Source organism: Homalodisca vitripennis, chromosome 3, assembly GCF_021130785.1.
Source record: "Homalodisca vitripennis isolate AUS2020 chromosome 3, UT_GWSS_2.1, whole genome shotgun sequence".
Classification (NCBI taxonomy): domain Eukaryota; kingdom Metazoa; phylum Arthropoda; class Insecta; order Hemiptera; family Cicadellidae; genus Homalodisca; species Homalodisca vitripennis.
This window is the reverse complement of record NC_060209.1, coordinates 15,036,633-15,055,846: the sequence shown is the minus strand read 5'-3', so window position 1 is coordinate 15,055,846 and position 19,214 is coordinate 15,036,633. Positions and strand designations below refer to the sequence as shown.

At 34.1% G+C, this 19,214-nt stretch overlaps 1 protein-coding gene across 1 annotated transcript in view; it reads left to right on the top strand.

Annotated features, from left to right (window-relative positions):
• The window catches only part of LOC124356618 (ATP-binding cassette sub-family C member 10), a 56,940-nt gene that overhangs the window by 29,750 nt on the left and 7,976 nt on the right, over nt 1-19,214 (top strand). The window contains 12 exon segments of the mRNA XM_046807723.1: nt 203-346; nt 4,220-4,337; nt 5,904-5,997; nt 7,022-7,160; nt 7,486-7,675; nt 9,114-9,355; nt 11,824-11,932; nt 12,768-12,934; nt 14,239-14,371; nt 14,946-15,156; nt 16,955-17,124; nt 18,445-18,667. Coding sequence (XP_046663679.1) covers nt 203-346; nt 4,220-4,337; nt 5,904-5,997; nt 7,022-7,160; nt 7,486-7,675; nt 9,114-9,355; nt 11,824-11,932; nt 12,768-12,934; nt 14,239-14,371; nt 14,946-15,156; nt 16,955-17,124; nt 18,445-18,667 — 1,940 coding nt within the window.

Here is a 19,214-nt window from a genome sequence, read left to right as displayed (position 1 = left end):
AGTTATGGAAATGTTGCACATAAATTGTAAAAATCATGCTATATTTTTAAGTTATTATTATTAATAATTGAATTAAAACAAGAATATGTCCGTAAAGTAACACTTGTCAATTATAACTCAGATTTATGTGGACTTAGCTAAAATAAGTAAATACCTGTAACTCCCTATTATGTGATATGAGAATGACACAGTTGTATGCCAGATAGATGATCTGGACATCGGCCAGTACTACAGTCCTCTGCCCAGCGTGGAGCCAGCTGAGGGAGCTGTAGCAGTGAGAGAGGGACACTTCTCCTGGGGACCAGGCCAGTACAGTCTGGACGGCATCAACTTAATGGCTCTCAAGGTAGGACTCACTTTAAGTCATACTTTCTGGAAGTAGTATAATGATATATATTTATATTGCAGCAAGTTATTGTTAATTAATTGTGTAATTTCTTGTATTCTTATACCTGCAATGACTGTGGTAATCTTATTTTATTATTATAGGTGAATACATATACAGTGCGTCCCAAAAAAAACTGAACAACTTTAAAGCCTAATAAAATCCGCAAAGTTAAATTTAGATTATTATAAGCATGACCACATGAAGGTAGAGTTTATAAAGTTTTTTTTAATGTTAGTTGTAAAGATCAGCTGTTTCATTGTTGTTTGCTCAAACTGCTTAACCCCAAAACATAACCTACAATAAAGCAGTCACTATGAATGCACAGGAGAAAGCGCAGTGTGTTGAGTGGTACATTGAAACCAAATCAGATATTGTAGTGCAAAGAAGGTTTAGAACACGCTATGGTCGCCATCCACCATCAAGGAACAGCATTCGAGCCTGGTATGATAAGTTCATGTTAACTGGCAGCATAAAACATTCAAAAAACAATGGTAGGCCTAAACTGCCAAATGAAGCTATTGAGAACGTGCAACAAACATTTCTACGGAGTCCTCAAAAATCTATTCGCACTGCAGCACGTGAGTTAAATTTATCAAAATCCAGTGTTCAAAGAATTTTAAAGAAAAATTTGAAAATGAAACCTTATAAGCTGCAAATTTTGCAGCAAATTACTCCAGATGACAAACTTAAACGTAAACACTTTGCAGTTACTGTGCTTGATCGTTTAACTGCTGATGAGAACTTTCTAAAGAAGGTAGTGTTTTCTGATGAGGCCACGTTCCATGTATGTGGAAAAGTGAATAAACATAACGTGCGTATTTGGGGTACAGAAAGACCATATCAAGTTCGGGAACATGTTCGAGACAGTCCCAAGTTAAATGTGTGGTGTGCTATTTCCTATGACAGACTTATTGGCCCGTTTTTCTTCAATGAAAAAACAATTAATGGTAACATTTATCTAGACATGCTAGAAAACTACGCTTACCCACAGCTAGAAGACCTACAGCCCAACGTTTTTTTTCAACAAGATGGTGCCCCTCCGCACTGGAACTTATTTGTAAGAGAATCACTTGATGACACTTTCCCTCGTCGGTGGATTGGGCGCGGTGGTTCCATAGCCTGGCCCCCACGGTCCCCAGACATAACACCATGTGATTTTTTTGTCTGGGGATTTGTAAAAGACCAGGTTTTCAAGTCTAAAGTGTTAAACATTCAAGAATTGAGACTAAGGATTATCACGGCCTTTTCCAAAATTAATGAGGAAATGCGTCATCGAGTGTGGGCAGAGTTAGATAGCCGAATCGACTATCTTTTTGCCAACAATGGAAACCATGTTGAGGTTCACAAATAAAGGTTGTACCCAAAATAACTTAAGATTATGCGTGTTACTTTAAATCAAAAAATTCTTTTATATGTGTGTTATTAAAATAATTACAATCTAATAAAGTTGTTCAGTTTTTTTTGGGACACGGTGTACAGGGTGTTCATTAAAAATGTTTTGATACTTTGGGGTTTTGTTCTACACATAAAAATGAGTGAAAAAGCTCATATGAAGGTATGCCCTGAAACCTTTAGTTTTCCGTCTATCTGTCTGTATGTGTTTTTTATCAAAACAATTGTATCTTTTGAACCAGTTATGATAAAGTTATGAAGCTTGAGAATTGTATTAAACTTTGATAGACCTTTTTGAAAATAACATATTAACAAAATCCTTTTACCCATTTCAAAATGGCGGATGTTTAAATTATTCCATCAAAATAACTCAAAACCTACTAACATTCTCCATTTTGAAACAGGTAAAAGGATTTTGTTAATTGTTATTTTCAGAAAGGTCTACCAAAGGTTAATACAATTCTCAAGTTTAATATTTTTATCTTAACTGGTTCAAATATATAGTTTTTTAAATGAAAAAACACATACAGACAGATAGACTGAAAACTAAAGGTTTTAGGACATACGTTCATATGAACTTTTTTGCTTATTTTTATGTGTAAAATGTAATAACAAAGTATTGGAACACTTTTACTCAACATACTGCAGTTATTTTATTTTACATTATATGGGCACAATTTAAGCATATGAAATTGATGCTGATTTGTTTTGTTTAGGTTTTTTGAGCAAGAAGTTGAATTTTAGTTTTCCGTTATTCTGAAGCTGGAATCTTGTATATCTTTTTCATAATATAATAATGAAATCTCCAAAAAAGCTTAGCCTTGTAGACCCTATTATTATCTCAAAAATATTAATACAATTTTTGTAATTTTGTTTTAAAACTATTAAAGTAAACTGTCATTGTGTGATGTTGATAAATTTAATTTAATTTTTTCTTAAGTAGGACTTATGTAGCCTACAATAACAATACACAGTTAAGTTTTAGTGTTAAATTTTTTTTGTAAAATGAATTAAATGTAAATATGTATTGCATTTTTAGAGAATGAATACATTCTACTAAAGTGAAATTATGAAATATGACAAAGAAATTGGATTCAAGCAGCCCAATAGTTTGGACTTCACATGAAACTCTTAGATTCCGTCACTTGACATTGACGATTTGATTATTGATTAGTGACATTCACTTAGAGATTGTTGATCTTTGCCAGTAACAAGGTTATACCGATGTCATTCAAACATCACACTCACCATTAATTTTATGTTCAGCACTAAAAAGTATTTTAGTACTTTTTTAGCAAGTATGCTTGGGTATTTCAATGTCTTGAATAGGTAATGTTTTAAAGCCAAAAAGCTTGTAAACCATATTATTTGTGGTTTTACATGAGACTAGGAGAGTAGTGTGTTTTTAAAAGTGGAAATATCCAGTAAACTCTTTATTTCAGATTTTAAGTTTTGAATTTATCATCTATTTATTTATTTTTAACACAAATTTTACAGAATCATGGGCCCACCAAGTCAACATAACTTATTTCTGAGGTCCATCATGAAACTTAAAAAAAGCACAATTTTTTTTTATAAAGGAGAAGCCGATCCCCTTTTAAGCCTTATTCTGCCCGCCCTCATGGGCCACTGGCCTGTGTGAGGATCTTATCAAACAGAATAAGGGGGAGAGTCGATACAGTACAAGGTCAATGGTACTGATAAAAAGTGAAGGGTCACAGACAGGATTCGAACCTGCGCTATCTCTAACTCAGACTCAAAGTCCGACGTCTTAGACCGCTCGGCCATCGGTACTCTCAAACGCCTAATTTGCGTTATTTTGATTCAAAATTTCATTACAGTTTTATACATTGTTTGCTTTGCTTAGTTTAGTTTATTTTTTTAATTAAATGTTGCTCTTTGTGTGGCTGTGGTGCTTCTATAACTCCAAATTTTTAATATTGTCATTTTATATAACATTATGGGGATTATACATACATTATCCAGAGTACAAATAGGTAGTAAACTATATAACTATAACTGGATAACAATGAATTAAACATTGCCCATCAACAAACAGCATTGTATTAATAGTTAAATATAAGCAATAAATCTCTGAACATTTAACAGCAATAAAAACAATATTAATAAATAACAATGAATTACAACATGAGCTATAAATTTAATATGTTTATATCAACAAAACTCATTTTTATGAATTGCTGTAAATTTATTTTGCTTTATTGCAAAAACTATTGTAATGGTTTTGCATAGACTTGGTACACATGTCATTGCAAGAGAACTATGATACGTGAAATGTCTAACCCTTATGAATTTAACCCACGTTCATTTACTAAAATCATACAGGTACACATAAAATTCATGGCAGTTTTGTATTTTTTTTCAAGCATTTGGGTAAAAAGATATTTTACAATAAGCATGATCGTGTTGGTGTTGTAGGGCCAGTTCATCGGAGTGTTTGGTGCGGTTGGGTGCGGCAAGTCGTCACTCTTGGCGGCTCTACTGGCTGAGATGAATAAAGTTTCTGGCTTTGTAGGTGTTCCCAATATCAAACCTGGTATGTATCTTCTTATAAGTAACTAACAAAACTCAAATTCAAATGTGATTTGTACTATTCATAATATTTCTATAATTAAAAAAATGTTTTTAGTTATATACAGGGTGTAACTGAAATACAAAAGCAAACTTCAGGAGGTTGTTCCTGGGGTTAAAACAAACCAAAAAGTTCCTATAAATGTATGTCCAAAAATGCATTGTTTTCCGTCTGTCCGTCTGTGTTTTTTTTAAATTAAAATTTTTTCTAAACCATTAAATGTAGAAAGTTAACACATTGGAGTCTGGCTTGCTATTTGCTGTTTTTATAGCCTGGTCTGCATAAATTAATTGGTTTTCAGATTTTTTTTTTAGAAAACTGTTAAATATTATGTATATGATATGATATTTTCTTGAAAGTTCTATCTTTCCTCTTTAAACTGATATGCAAAACTGTATTCCTATAAAATCTAATTAATTTTTAAAAAAATTTCAAAACTTATCTTTTTTGAAGAAAAATAAAAACTCCCGCATGTCTTGTTACTTGAAAACTAACTTTTGAATAAATAAAACAAGTAATTTCAATTTTTTTAAAGGCATTTACTATATACATATTTACAAATAATTTTAACTGCCAAAAAAATTTCAAATGCTAAAAAAACTATTGTTGTCGTAGACAGACTGACGACGCACCAGGCCACGTCAGTGGATAAACAAAAGCCCTAAGCGGGTATGACGTAGTAGCGCCTAGCGGAATTTTTCTGAACTAACCATCAAAGCTGGCTTTCTAATGCAGCAGACGGCACTCGAATATCACTCGAGCAACTCCGTATATCAATCAGCAAAGCTGTACTCGAGTCACGCTCGAGCGCCGGCCGGGGGTTTAAACAATGGCGCTCGAGTCTGGCTCGAGCGTAGACTCGAATGTGTTAAAATTTTCAACATATGCTGGCTCTAGTAAAGATTATCCATTAAAAAAATTAGAAATTTTTAGTCATCAAAATTCAAAACGGAGGCTTGTTAAAATCTTTGATAATGAATTTCTTAAAAACTATTTCCTGTATAATAAATGTACTAGGATAAAAAATGTTATAAATTTTATTCTAAAACAAACGGTACATCATTTATTAAAATCGCTCAAGAGATAAAAAAGTTGTGGCATTTTTCTTAACCTAGTAGCACTGTATTTGCAAATCTTTCCAAGTTTCTGACAAAAAAACAGACAGACAGATGGAAAACTGTGCATTTTAGGACAAATAGGCACATTTTGGTTTGTTTTGACACCAGAAACAACCACCTGAAGTTTTTCTATTTCAATTACACCCTGTGTTAATATGGACTACAAAGATTTACTCAATCCCACTCTTTACTGCATTGGACAAAGAACAAGTGGAGTGATGTTCATCCAGCATTCTATGTAAGCTCCAGTCAGTTCAGCACTAATTTCAAAACTTTGCAGTATCATCATGTATTAGAGTTTTAACAGTCTTATTTAAAACATTTTATAATTTAAGAAGCTATAATACAGTGTTCTTATACACCCAGACAATTTTGATGGGTTGTGAATAACCGATTCCAATAATCTGTGCAGGGTTCGCCTATGTTTCCCAGACTCCTTGGCTACAAAGAGGCACCGTTAGGGACAACATTCTCTTCGGAAAGCCTTTTGATGGGACCAAATACAAGTAAGTGGGATTAAGTAATAATAATTTATCATTGTTTCTTTTTGTTACTTTGTAGATGAAACCACCAAATTTTTGGGGTGGTTTTTCCTAAATTTATCATGTAGTGTAGTCTAATAATAAATTTAGACACTTTTGCTGCTCTGCAATTCTTAAGTACTTGTAGTAGAAGAATTAGGCAGTAATCGTAAACTGATGGATCGTCTAAATATTTGTGTGTGCATAGGACGGTTTGATTTGGTTATGTGGTTTCTTTCTTTCATTTCAAACCCAACTATCCCCCACAAAATTGTGTAGAATGTTATATTTATATGTCATGTGAGTGATGGAAATTGCTATGCAATGATCGAGATTGTAACAGAACTCGAAGTAGTCGACTGGTACTGTAAATGGTGCAGTAGCTGTAGCTTTAGCTGACTCTGATTGGATTGTGGTTTGCATTTTTATCTCCGCCAAAAAAACTGGATTGTGTGCAAAAATAACTCTTGGCTCCTGGACTGTTTGTATTTTTTAAGAAGGTTTGTACTCTATTTTATTTATTTGACGGAAAACCCTTTTTATAAACGTGGTAGATAAGAACAATATAATTGGCAACAAACTTCACATGTTCTAATAACAAGATATTTAAAGTCACAACACATGTTAATATCACAACAACATATTTATAACAATTTGAAACAACGGCAGTACTTGGCCAGCCAAACCAAAAAAGTAAAAAAATACATGTACATAATATAAATATAAGATAAAAAATTGTATATTATAAAAAAAATAGCAGAATGTAAAATAAATTATGGAGTAATAAGAAACAATTATGTGACAAGAATAACAACAAAGATAAATAAATGATAACTACTAACTAAATGATGGAAATACTAAAACAAATATTAACTAGATAACATATAATATAATTTATAATCAATAGATAACAATAATAAAAAGATACTTAACCAGTAGTAATAAATAGTAAGTTGGCTTAATTTATGTTTGAGCAACTACTAACACATCATTGTCCTTTGTTTCGTAGAGCTGTTTTAGAGGCATGTGCCCTAACGAGAGACATAGAAGGACTACCAGGGGGAGACTTGACAGGAGTGGGGGAGGGCGGGGCTACGCTGAGTGGTGGTCAGAGAGCTCGAGTCGCTCTAGCTCGTGCAGTCTATCAGGTAACCAATCTTTGTATAACCTTAAACATTCCCTTATCTGAACAGTGAATAAGATGTTAATACAAAATATGATGTGGTAACACAATTGGTGTTTGCGAAAAGAAAAGTTCGAGTTTAAATTATCAATAATTATTTGCTAAAATACGTCTACTGTTACAAAAAGAAGGCCTTATAGGACTAAGTGCAATTTATAAGCTTCTTGTCCTAAGAGAACAACAGCAATAATTTCAATTAAAATAAAGATAGTTTTGAACATTTGCAACTCCCTTAGATAAAATACGTGATATGATCCCAACAAACAAGTGTTTTCTATTATGTTGTGTAGGATCGCAGTGTGTACCTGTTGGACGATGTTCTGTCAGCGGTAGACGTACAGGTAGCCAGACACATCCTGCGTCACTGTATACACGGGCTGCTGAAGGACAAGACTAGAATATTGTGTACACACCAGACCCAGTTCCTGTTGCAGGCTGACACGGTAGTGCACATGGACCATGGCACTGTTATACGACAAGGTAACTCAGTGCTACACTTAAAAACATTATCTGTATTTCTGAGAGCGCTGACGAGATATATCACAACTTCAGTGTGCTTGCTTTTTTTACTTTAAATAATTTTATCAGTAGTTGATATTTTCGTTTAGGGTTGGGTTCTACTCTTAATCTGAAACTTGAAACATCTTTTTCAAGTTTATGTCACCTATCAAGTCTGAGACTTATACAGCACAATTTAATTTGCGACCTATCGTTGTCTGATCTTCTGTGGCTCATTGGAAAAGCTCCTAAGTATTTATAAAGAAAGACAGACATGTAACTCTCTTTGAACCACAATCATAGTTCAGCTCATTTCTATCTTCTTCATATATTTGCTAAGAAGGTTGTATCCAGTTCATTTTTGTTGCTCACTGATCTAGGGCATTTCCTTCTCAATCCCAACTACTTATGCCTGCTAGTAGCAGTCATCGCTGAGTGACAATCATACTTAATTTTTGTTGCTCACTGATCTAGGGCATTTCCTTCTCAATCCCAACTACTTATGCCTGCTAGTAGCAGTCATCACTGAGTGACAATCATACTTAATTTTTGTTGCTCACTGATCTAGGGCATTTCCTTCTCAATCCCAACTACTTATGCCTGCTAGTAGCAGTCATCACTGAGTGACAATCATACTTAATTTTTGTTGCTCACTGATCTAGGGCATTTCCTTCTCAATCCTAACTACTTATGCCTGCTAGTAGCAGTCATCGCTGAGTGACAATCATACTTAATTTTTATTGCTCACTGATCTAGGGCATTTCCTTCTCAATCCTAACTACTTATGCCTGCTAGTAGCAGTCATCGCTGAGTGACAATCATACTTAATTTTTGTTGCTCACTGATCTAGGGCATTTCCTTCTCAATCCCAACTACTTATATGCCTGCTACTGACAAATCATCACTTAGTGACAATCGGACTTAGTTTTTGTTGCCCATTAACATCCATTTTTGTACGACTAATTTGTTTGACTTAAACTCGTTGAAAAAACACACATGCAACCAATTAAAAAAAATATTTGTTGGTATCATAGTCATTGCATCATGTGGCATGTGTATTGTACTCTTCTATGCATAGTCTTTTGTTTACTATTGAAAAATGTGCAGATCCTTGATATTTTTATGATTGTGAATAACTATTGTGATTTTTTAATTTCAATGGAGTGTAAAGACATTTAGAAAAACAAAACTCAGAAAAGTTCAATTTACTAGGCTTGCTTTTAACTCAATATAAGGTGTGTTTATCTCATTTTCTGTTTAACCCAGATGACAATAAATAGCTGCTTACAGTAGGGATGTTTATACTCAGCTCATGTATTGCATACGATTGTGTTTTTAAATTTTTTTCACATACGTTTACTTTTAATTTTTAAGTTTCAATCAAAAATAATGAATTTATTTAGTTATTTTCTGGTGTTAGGTCCACCCGGGGAAGTGTTGCCGGACTACGAGGAGATCCTGACTAGCAGTCAGCTGGAGGAACCTTCACTCCCTCGCCCCAAGTCAGCAGCCCCTCTCAATGAACGAGTGGAGCAGGACAGTTTGCTGGGTGGGGAGGGGCGGGAGACGGGCAGTGTAGCTTGGAGAGTGTACGGCGTTTACCTGCGGGCAGTCGGTCTTACCCTCACAGCTTTTGTGTTAATTGCTGTCACATTAATGCAGGTATATGATGAGAACATCATGACTATTGGATGTTTCGTGTATTAAATTTACAATTAATTCTTATTTATTGAGATCAGTTGCAGATGTTACTTGTGTCTCTATATCAAATGTTTTTTCATCATGTACGCTTTTGTGTGGCTAAGACTTTGAGCATAGCTTTCATGTGACCTGACATTCATATCTAAATACCAAACAGTATTACAGTTCAAGGATAATGATCTCAAGTACATGATAGCCTACATGGCTGCTGCCGTGCCAAATACTTATGTATTTGATTTGACGGCCTTTTTTCACTATTTAATAAGATATCTTATTTATTTCTATAAAAGATAATTACTAAGAATCCTAGGAATCACAACATGATTTTTTTTACAAAATTAGCTTTCAGAGTATGGTAGCTTTTTATTGTTTTGGTCTTGAGGTTCAACAAGAATAAGTCAACCATTCTGATAATTTTACTAACATTTCTGTTTCTATGTGTGTTTAACCAGTTATTGAGCAGGAGGTGGGTGATATGGAAATTGTAAAATGTGACCCTTATTGTATGAATATTTGAAGGGTGAGGAGGATGCAAAACATGTCATTTTTACACAATTCGAATAAATACAGAAACATTTTTTTAGTGTTTATACACTTTGTATATCCACCTGAATAATATAAGGTTTTCAAGATTTGTTTTGTTCAAAATTAAATCCAATGTCAATACAAATCAATTTATATCCATTGATTTTTGGTTCAAAACAAGTTAAATCCATGTTACGGGATCCAGAATAGCTGGATCACGATGGACCCTGCAATGTCACAAAGATAAAGATTTGTACGTGCCAGAAGGATATATATACGAGTCATTTTTAAAGTAAGAACCGATTGCGCATTGTCTCAGCACATCCTGTTATGTGACGCCCGTTCAAGATCTTGGCCAGTTCCCCTCTATGCTGCCCTTATTTTTCATGTCTCTGCCAGTGTTGGTTGTATGGTTATATTTCTATGTTTGTTGCCTTGTCAATCATTAATCCCACCGATTGTGAGATGCGATTACTAATTTGGTTTTTAAATGCAAAAAAAGTTTGTTATGCTGAAATTCACTCGTGGCTTATTAAAGTTTATGGTGAGGGTGTAATGAACGATGGAAATGTGTGAAAATAGTGTAGGCTTTTTAATGAAGGAAAGGTAGATGTTCATGATGGAGAACGACCTGAACGGTCTACTGTCATGAGTGAAGACTTGAACACAAAAAGTTGATGAAGAAATTTGCCAAAACAAGCACTTCACTATTGACGAATTTCGTCAGAAATTTCCACGTTTCAAGATCTGTACTTTATTATTGATAAACTTTGCTACAAAAAAGTGTGTGGAAGAAATGTTAACAGAAGAACATAAATCAAAGTTTATGGCACATTCTTTATCCTTTTTGGAACGCTGTCACAAGGGTGGTGATGACTTCTTAAGTCTCATTATGAATGGTGATGAGATGTGGGTTGCGTACTACACTCCAGGGACGAAACATCAATCCAGTGAGTGGCATCACTCAAATTCCCCGACTAAGCTACGGAAATTCAAGCAAGAAACCTTCAAGGAAAATTATGGCCACAGTTTTTAGGGAGAGAAAAAAAAAATACTGTTGATAAACTTTATGCCGCAAGAAATGACAATAAATCAGAGAGATACTGTGAAACGTTATTAAAGCTTAGACATACTCGTACTTTCGCCGTGCTTAAAACTGCTGGCGAGGCCTGCTTTATAGTGGTGTCATTCTGCTTCATGACAATGCTCGGCCTCATGTCGAAGTAAGAACGCAGACGCAGCTGGGCAAGTTTTGTTGGGAATTACTGGATCATCCATTATACAGCCCTGACTTAGCACCATCAGACTTTCGTCTTTTTCCAAAAATCAAGGAATTTCTTGGTGGTAAGCGCTTGGAATAGTCTTGGAATGGGCCTTAGCCAGACTGACGAATGTAGACTCTGTGGAGAAGAGGAGAAATCAGCAGAGCATATTTGGTTAGATTGTCCTGCCATCTTAGAAACTCGGAAAAGATTCCTGGGAGCATATCTCCTCAGCCCCAAGGACATCGGAGAACAGGAGCCCTCAAATCTGCTCGGTTTTTGCAAAAGCCTCGGACTTTGAGGACACAAAATTAAATTGAGGGAGGCACAAAGGTCCTTTTAGGACTAAGTGCGGGGACAAACTGTCCTTTTCCGCTCAGGACCAAAAAAAGTTTGGAAAATGATAGACATGTTGAAAGAAACAGTTACCAACCGGTTTAACGATCAGGGACCATAGTTCTCTGTTGATGGAATCCAAAAGCTGGTGCCACAACTTGAAACATGTTTCTATGTTCATGGTGACTGTGTAGATATCTGAATAAATGTTAATAATTTATTTTTTGATACTATTTAAGTTCAAATGTTTCTTACTTAAAAAATGACCCTTCACAAAATCTTGTCAGTTTTGAATATATTTTTCAGATATCCAGGAATGGCACGGATTGGTGGATAGCCTATTGGGTGACTCACACTGACAATACTACCTCAATCTCCACTCTTCTGCACATTGACGTGGACTTTACTGCATTTGGTAAATTGCTCTTGTCTGCAATATAATTACAAAGCTAATTTTGTTTACTCATCTATGACAGGTGGGACATATTGGTACAAAGAAATTATGTTGAGTACACAATTTAATTGTGACATAAGAAAGTTAGCTGGGCTTCATACTTGTTAAGCCCCATATGAAATGATTTATTGACGATGTATCGATAATGCAACAGTGTTGTAAATGCTGATTATAGAAGCAACCATAGTTTATGGAATGTGTTGTTTTTGGTAACAGTACCGTTAAGTTCAATTTTGTTCCTTTAATCTTTGTTAGTATTGTTTGTATGAAAACTATGTAAACCAGCATAATGTTAATAAGAATGTTTTCTTCATTAATATTTTAAACCGATTTGAGAAACTGTTATAGTTAAATGTTTCAAACCTTAAGCATATACATTTCGTTACAATCTTGTTGCTTTTCACAAATTTTAATGCCTTGTTCTGACTAGTTTTAATGCAACCTGCTTAAAAAAACACAAAGAACTAGAAAAACTGTCTCAAACCACTGAGCTTATATAATATTGCTGCAAATGCTACTGTTGGACCTCTGTATGATTTTAATTTTATTTAGTTTTTAGAATAGTACATTGTTTCATGTGCTTTTGAGTTGGCCATCTGGTGGCAAATAGACATTGTCAATACTTGTAGAAGTCTTACGGCAATAAACATGATTTGATTTGATTTTATAAACCTGGTGGCTTTTAGACGGATTTGTAGGTGAGTAACTTTGAAATTTTTAGTCTATCTTGTGATAACCAATTTTGTAATTAGTTGTAAAGTTGTTTATCAAGTATCTTAACAACTGTTTTCACCAGGTTTGATATCATGGCTGGACCCGTCAACTCGCTTCTACCTCACTGTCTACGTGTTGATTGCTATCTGCAATTCGTTTTTCACCCTGTTTCGAGCTTTCTTGTTTGCGTATGGTGGTGTGTGCGCTGCATCCGCTCTTCATCGACTCTTACTCTTCAAGATCATGAGGGTAACTTAGCAATTACTAGGCTAAGCTCTGCTGTAAATTATACTAGTAAAGCAAGTCAAAGATGGATATACCCCACATGAAAGAAGACAAGTGTGCTACAAGTTAATCTGCACAAGACTAAAAAAACTATATAGCAGACGTTTATACAATGTGACTAGGAACTAAAGAAAATGCAAAGAATAAAAATGTAAAAAAAAATACAAATATCTTAACATGAAAAATCATAAATAATTTTACAAAAAATGTATAAACAAATATATTGAAATAATGGAAAATTAAATTAATGTATTACATAAAATTACATACAAATATCAGAAAAAAAACACATACGTACACTTACATGCATATACCACACATGAAAGAAGATCAAGTGTCCTACAAGTTGATTTAAAAAAATTATACTTAGTTAAAAACCCTTGATGTAGTTTATAGCCAGTCAATGAAATTTTTTTGGAAGGAAAAATAAGACTAGTTGAATTTTGACCAACTGTTAGGATCCAATTAGTGTAAGAGTATTTTCTCACAAGTTCACACTCCTCCCCCTGTACTTCTCCATCTACCTCTCTTTAAATATGCATTTTGTAAGCTTTTAGGACAAAACAGATTCATATACTTTGACATACTTTCCTAAGTAAGTCCTAAAAACCAGTAGAACTTCAGCTTCTCTCAAGTTTTTCCAACATTCAACAATTTTTTCTCTTAATTGACAGTGCCATTAAGGTTACAGCTATTGTTTTTTGTTATGTATGCCAGAGAAATTTTACTTGTGCAATTAAAAAAAATATTATAATTATAAAATGACTATCCAGTTGAATGCAGCTATGAAATTTTAAGAAAACTCAAATAAACCATCCAAAGCAAAAGTCACAGTACATTGTCCTCTGTTATCATGATTTTCATAATAATGCTCGATCATATTGTGTCCCACTAATGCATGCTTTGCGAGTCCTAATGGAATATATTTCACCAACCTAAAGATTTTAATTTATTCAGGCTTATGAGAAGTTTGCTTGGCTTGCAACACTTTAATTCTGACAAGTAATTTCAAGATTCCATCTTCAGATTACTGAGATCTCATGCATCTTTAACGATTGAAAGATCTTTTAAATTGGTCTGGCGAATAAAAAAATAATAGCAGAACAGTAGATGAATGTGTGTATTTTATTAGTATATATATAAAGAGATTGATTGATATATGGTATTCATATGTAAATAGAATTTACTTTTCAAATAGCGGTTTTATGACATGTCTATATTTCAGCATAAAAGGAATACTATTCAATATTTTGTTTCTCTATTTTCAGGCCAAATTAGTGTTTTTTGACATCTTACCGTTGGGTCAGATTCTGAATCGATTTTCATCAGACGTTTACACTGTGGATGACTCACTTCCGTTTATTGCCAACATCTTGCTCGCGCAGTTCTTTGGAGTCATTGGTACGTTGTTGATGAACTGTCATATTTAAATGTTATAATTATACTATTTCTGTTAGGTAAATAGACATAATGTTCTAAAACATAACAAACAAGTATTAGTGTATAATTCTGAATATTGGTGTATTTCAATGCCCAGTTGTACAGTGAAAGTACCAGTTAGGTCTTATGTAATGTGGAAGTTATTTTATAACAACAGTAGTTGTTTTGTTCAATTATATATAATTTTAGAAAAAAAGTAGTGAGAAACTTTGGCAGAACAATTTCTACTTCATTGTGAATCAGACTGTAAAGTAATTCTATATTTGAGTTAATTTTTTGTAAAATCTTAGTTTTTAAATTTAGTTTCAAGATTTTGTTGGGGCATTGTCTGACTTGAAAATTGAACCATTCCTTCAATTTAAATGTAATTCCTTTTAATTTCTCTGGTCACTAAGCCCTCCCCCAACCCCTCAGAATAATCCTAAGAGACGGTAAAATAACAGTATGGATTCTGTTCATAATGCAGGTCCATAACTATGCCTATCATTAAGAGATATCAAGAATGGTTTTGAAATTGTTGTGTTGTGTGTTGTAGGTACCCTGTCCATGATGGTGTACGGACTGCCCCAGTTGTGTTTCATCCTGGTGCCATTAATACCTATCTACCATTGGCTGCAGAACCATTATCGTCTCACTTCTCGCGAACTCAAGCGGCTCGGCTCCGTCACCCTTTCCCCCCTCTACAGCCATTTTACTGAAACACTTCAAGGGCTCGTCACCATAAGGGCCTTCCGGGCTGTTCCCAGGTAGACCTTAGAATACACTCGCCTATACTTATTGACCTTAGTTGTAGAATACAGTGCTGGAAGATTTTCTCCCTTCTTGTTCAAAATAATTGTGTGCATAATATTGAATACTTTGTTATTAATAAATAGTAAACATTTCTTTTTTCTTTAGAAATCTATATTTTTGTTAAATCACCCAGTTAATGCTTGACTGGTTGTAAAGAAAAAAACCTCGGTAGAATGGAATTCAGTAGTGAACTGTGGGCAAGGGAATTTTCTTACCCAGTTGACTTTTATGTCATGTTCCTACTTAGACGGGAATTGGTAGGGATTGTTTTAAGCTTAGGACATAATTGGTGGAAATGACTGAATACTCCAAGGTCCAGGTGAGGAAGTAGTGTGTTCAGAAGAATTGCTTTTACTGATCTGAAAATTGTTACCTGCCATCCATATTGTACATGGCGATATCTGACTAGCTAAAATATAGAATTTCTATGACAAATTCTGAATTGTTAAATATACATTTTGTAGTATTTTTTCTAAACAAATTATTGAAACATAATTAGTGCAGTTTAAACCTATTATTTTCTTTATGCTATGCTTGTTTGGTTGTGAATGATAAGAAAAATGGACTTATTTCCGTTTACGTATATCGTAAATTAATAGGCTAACTGTAAATAACGTTCATCTAGCCAATTGAATAAAAGGAAACTGAAATATAACATTTCTTTCAAATAATTGGTAACTAAACCCTCTGATGACTAGCAATCCATAGTCCTTACTTTGTAGTTTTCCGTAATTTTACCATTATACTTTTTGTACTTAGTATTTGTAGATGATACATAATGTTCAATGTCATTTCTTGAAGTAATTTCTCGTACAATATAACTTGTGTTTCCTCTACGCCAAGATATAACTGTTTGTCTTCTACTGTTCTTTTTTACGTGTCTCCCTGCCTGTTTCTTTGTAAAAAAACCATTATTATTGTAGCGTTGCACACTGCTGTATTGTTTATTTTAAAATACCGGTATTGTGACTTTATATAATGTAAATAGTGTGTAATATAAGTAGTAAGTGTTTAGGATAGGAAATACTTTTCAGATCACAGCAGTGCAGTAGATTGTGAACTTGAATTGTGTTATGTTAGTGATAGTGACTCCTCAGATATATTTGATGAAGTAATTATGTAAATAACAGATTTTAAATTTTTAAAATCTTATTTCAGACTCTGCATCAAGCTGTAATTCAAGTACACTGAACTTTATCTGACAAGTATACTGACAATAACAAAAAATATATTATTTCTGGGTGCTTGTGTGGAGTTATTTGATAATTTTGCTTAAATTTATTTCCTTTTGTGACTCTACACCAGTATCGATCGATAATCACAACTGATAGCCAACACAATATGCAAGACTATTTTTTTGGGTAAAAGTGATATATTTTCCACCAATTTAGTGCAATTTGACTCGGTGAATCCTGATAAATCCAAGATTAGACTAGACTCTTGAATCCAATCTTGAAAATTGAGTGGATTTGAGATTTAGCTTCAATCTATGACTAATGCTGCTATGAACACTATGTACTATGTATGAATATATCCCCAATGTTTTACAGTCATAAAACTTATGGTTACTGAAAAGAAATAAGAAGAAATTAATATGTTGGAAATCACTTCAGTTGTTTATATAATAGTAAATATATAATTATCCCATCTCATTGCATATTGCAACCATATAATTAATATGAAATAAACAATTTAACAAGTATACAAATAAATGCTGTTTAAACTAAAACTTTATTTCAACTGTTATTGCAGGTTCCGGCGTGAGAACAACATGAAGTTGGAAGCCAATCAGAAGGCCCAGTTGGCAAGCCAGGCTGCCGCCCAGTGGCTGTCTCTGCGGCTCCAGCTGATTGGAGTGGCCATGGTGACGGGTGTTAGTGTATTGGCAGCACTGCAACACCAATTCACCATCGCTGACCCAGGTTAATTGCTTCTTTCAGTGTCACGAGCAAGATTTTATATTTTGTATAAGGTCTTTGTTCTAATTGAACAATAACAATAAGCAACCAAGGTAGTTGTCTGATACACTACCAAACTAATTACATCTGTGTTGTATTCTATATTGCAGTAAATCAAAGAAATTGTTCAGAATCTAAAGGGACATTTTAGACCCAATGTAAAAAATGTAATGTCTTTCCGTGTTTTAAGTTGACTGTTTTTTGTAGTCAACACTTAGATAATTTTGGAAAGTAGTGTTACTGCACAATTATAGGTTTTTTACTGTCATACTAAATTGCATGCACAGAATCAGTATAACTCGATGAACAGGTGACATATTAAAAGAAAACGTAAATGTCTATATATTAACATATTTACTACAGGTGCATATAATGCGCTGTCCAGCCGGCACAAGGAAATGCTGTTGCCAACAGATCAACAGTCTAAATACCAAGTGTTACTTATGTGTATAAAAATTCCTATTGATTGAAACAAAATTTCAAATATACCCGTCCCACGCCATAGATATATTAGAATTGTAGACTTTGACCAAAACGCCAAATATAGTTATATCCATATTATAGATTATGTCTCTTGGAGAGTTTTTCAGTTCACAAAAGGCCTTCAAATGCCCGGTGCATGCTCTGTGCTTATCGCGGTTGCCAAGGAAGTATATAAACGACCTTTACTCTGCAGCAGGGGGAGGGTAGCACCCTTTGTCTAACTCTGACCACCTGCTCGTCAGTTCTGCGTCTCCTACAGAGCCATAACCAAACATATCCGTGGAGTGTATTACTGCTTTTCGGTTGTCACAAATGTGCGTCTACTACATATCTCGTTATTATTCTTCTTCGTGTGGTAGTGATGTGATTAGTTTGAAATATTTATCTTGTTTTATACTAAACATTTCAAATTATATTTTACAATGAAATTGAAATTTATTTGAAATTAACAGTTTTGTACATGTTTTTTTTATCAATAAATATGAACATTTTAAGTAAAATGCCCTTTTTTATACTTTTTCGTTTTTACCTTTTATAATTTTGTTTTAATAAAAATTAGCTCTAAAGTTAAATAAACAAAACATTTTTACTTGCCTTATACGAAAGTTAATAGATTTATTAGCGGTGTACAAATGGTTAAATACATTTAACAGATTGAAATACATGAACCCAATTTTGGAGTTATAGCAACTTTGAGGTGACCCAAAACCAACTTAATCATGTTTATGAGAGATGTCCTCTACTACATTCCTTCCGATCATAATGGTTCCTTGCTGACACAATTAATTATACTGTTGATAGGATTGGTGGGTCTGGCCATCTCGTATGCTCTGTCTATCACTGGCTCACTGGGCGGGCTGGTGAATGCCTTCGCGGAGACGGAGCGGGAGATGGTGTCTGTAGAGCGGCTGGACCAGTACTTGCGTGAAGTAACCACAGAGGATATCCGTGAGAAGTTGACTCCCCCACCCTTCTGGCTCAGTCAGGGCGTAGTTACGTTCAACAACGTTACACTCAAGTACAGGTACCGTCAATTCAGATTTATAATATGTTGAAAAAGTAGTAAATAAACAGTAACCATTCTTTCTCTCAGGTTGGACTTTTACACTATTTTCATTTCTTTACTTCAAACTGAAGTTCACATCAGCAGTCAATGGTCAAGATTTTTAGTCGAATGCAGAGACTTCCTGGAAGAGTATGGGAGGATGAATTTGTGAAATTTAACTTTAAAAATATTATTCGAGTTTATAAGCCAGTTGTTTGTGTATATTTGTTTTCATAGTGTTGACCCTCAAACTGGCTGCCATTGCTCCTGTACAGGCACAATTTTTCAGCTGTTTGTAAACTTTTATTAAAACTGTTATGTATTACTAAACATTCAACCGTCGAGTTAACCTTAAAAAATGATATTGGTGTTTGAAAAGGTTTGATAAGTATTTTTCAGAATGTTTTATAACTTTACACCACTCTATCATGTACGTGATTTCAAAATATTTAAAAACAAATTACAAAATTTGCACAGATCAAAAATATTTTTAGTTTTGTGCAATCTCTTAAGAGTCCTACGGTCA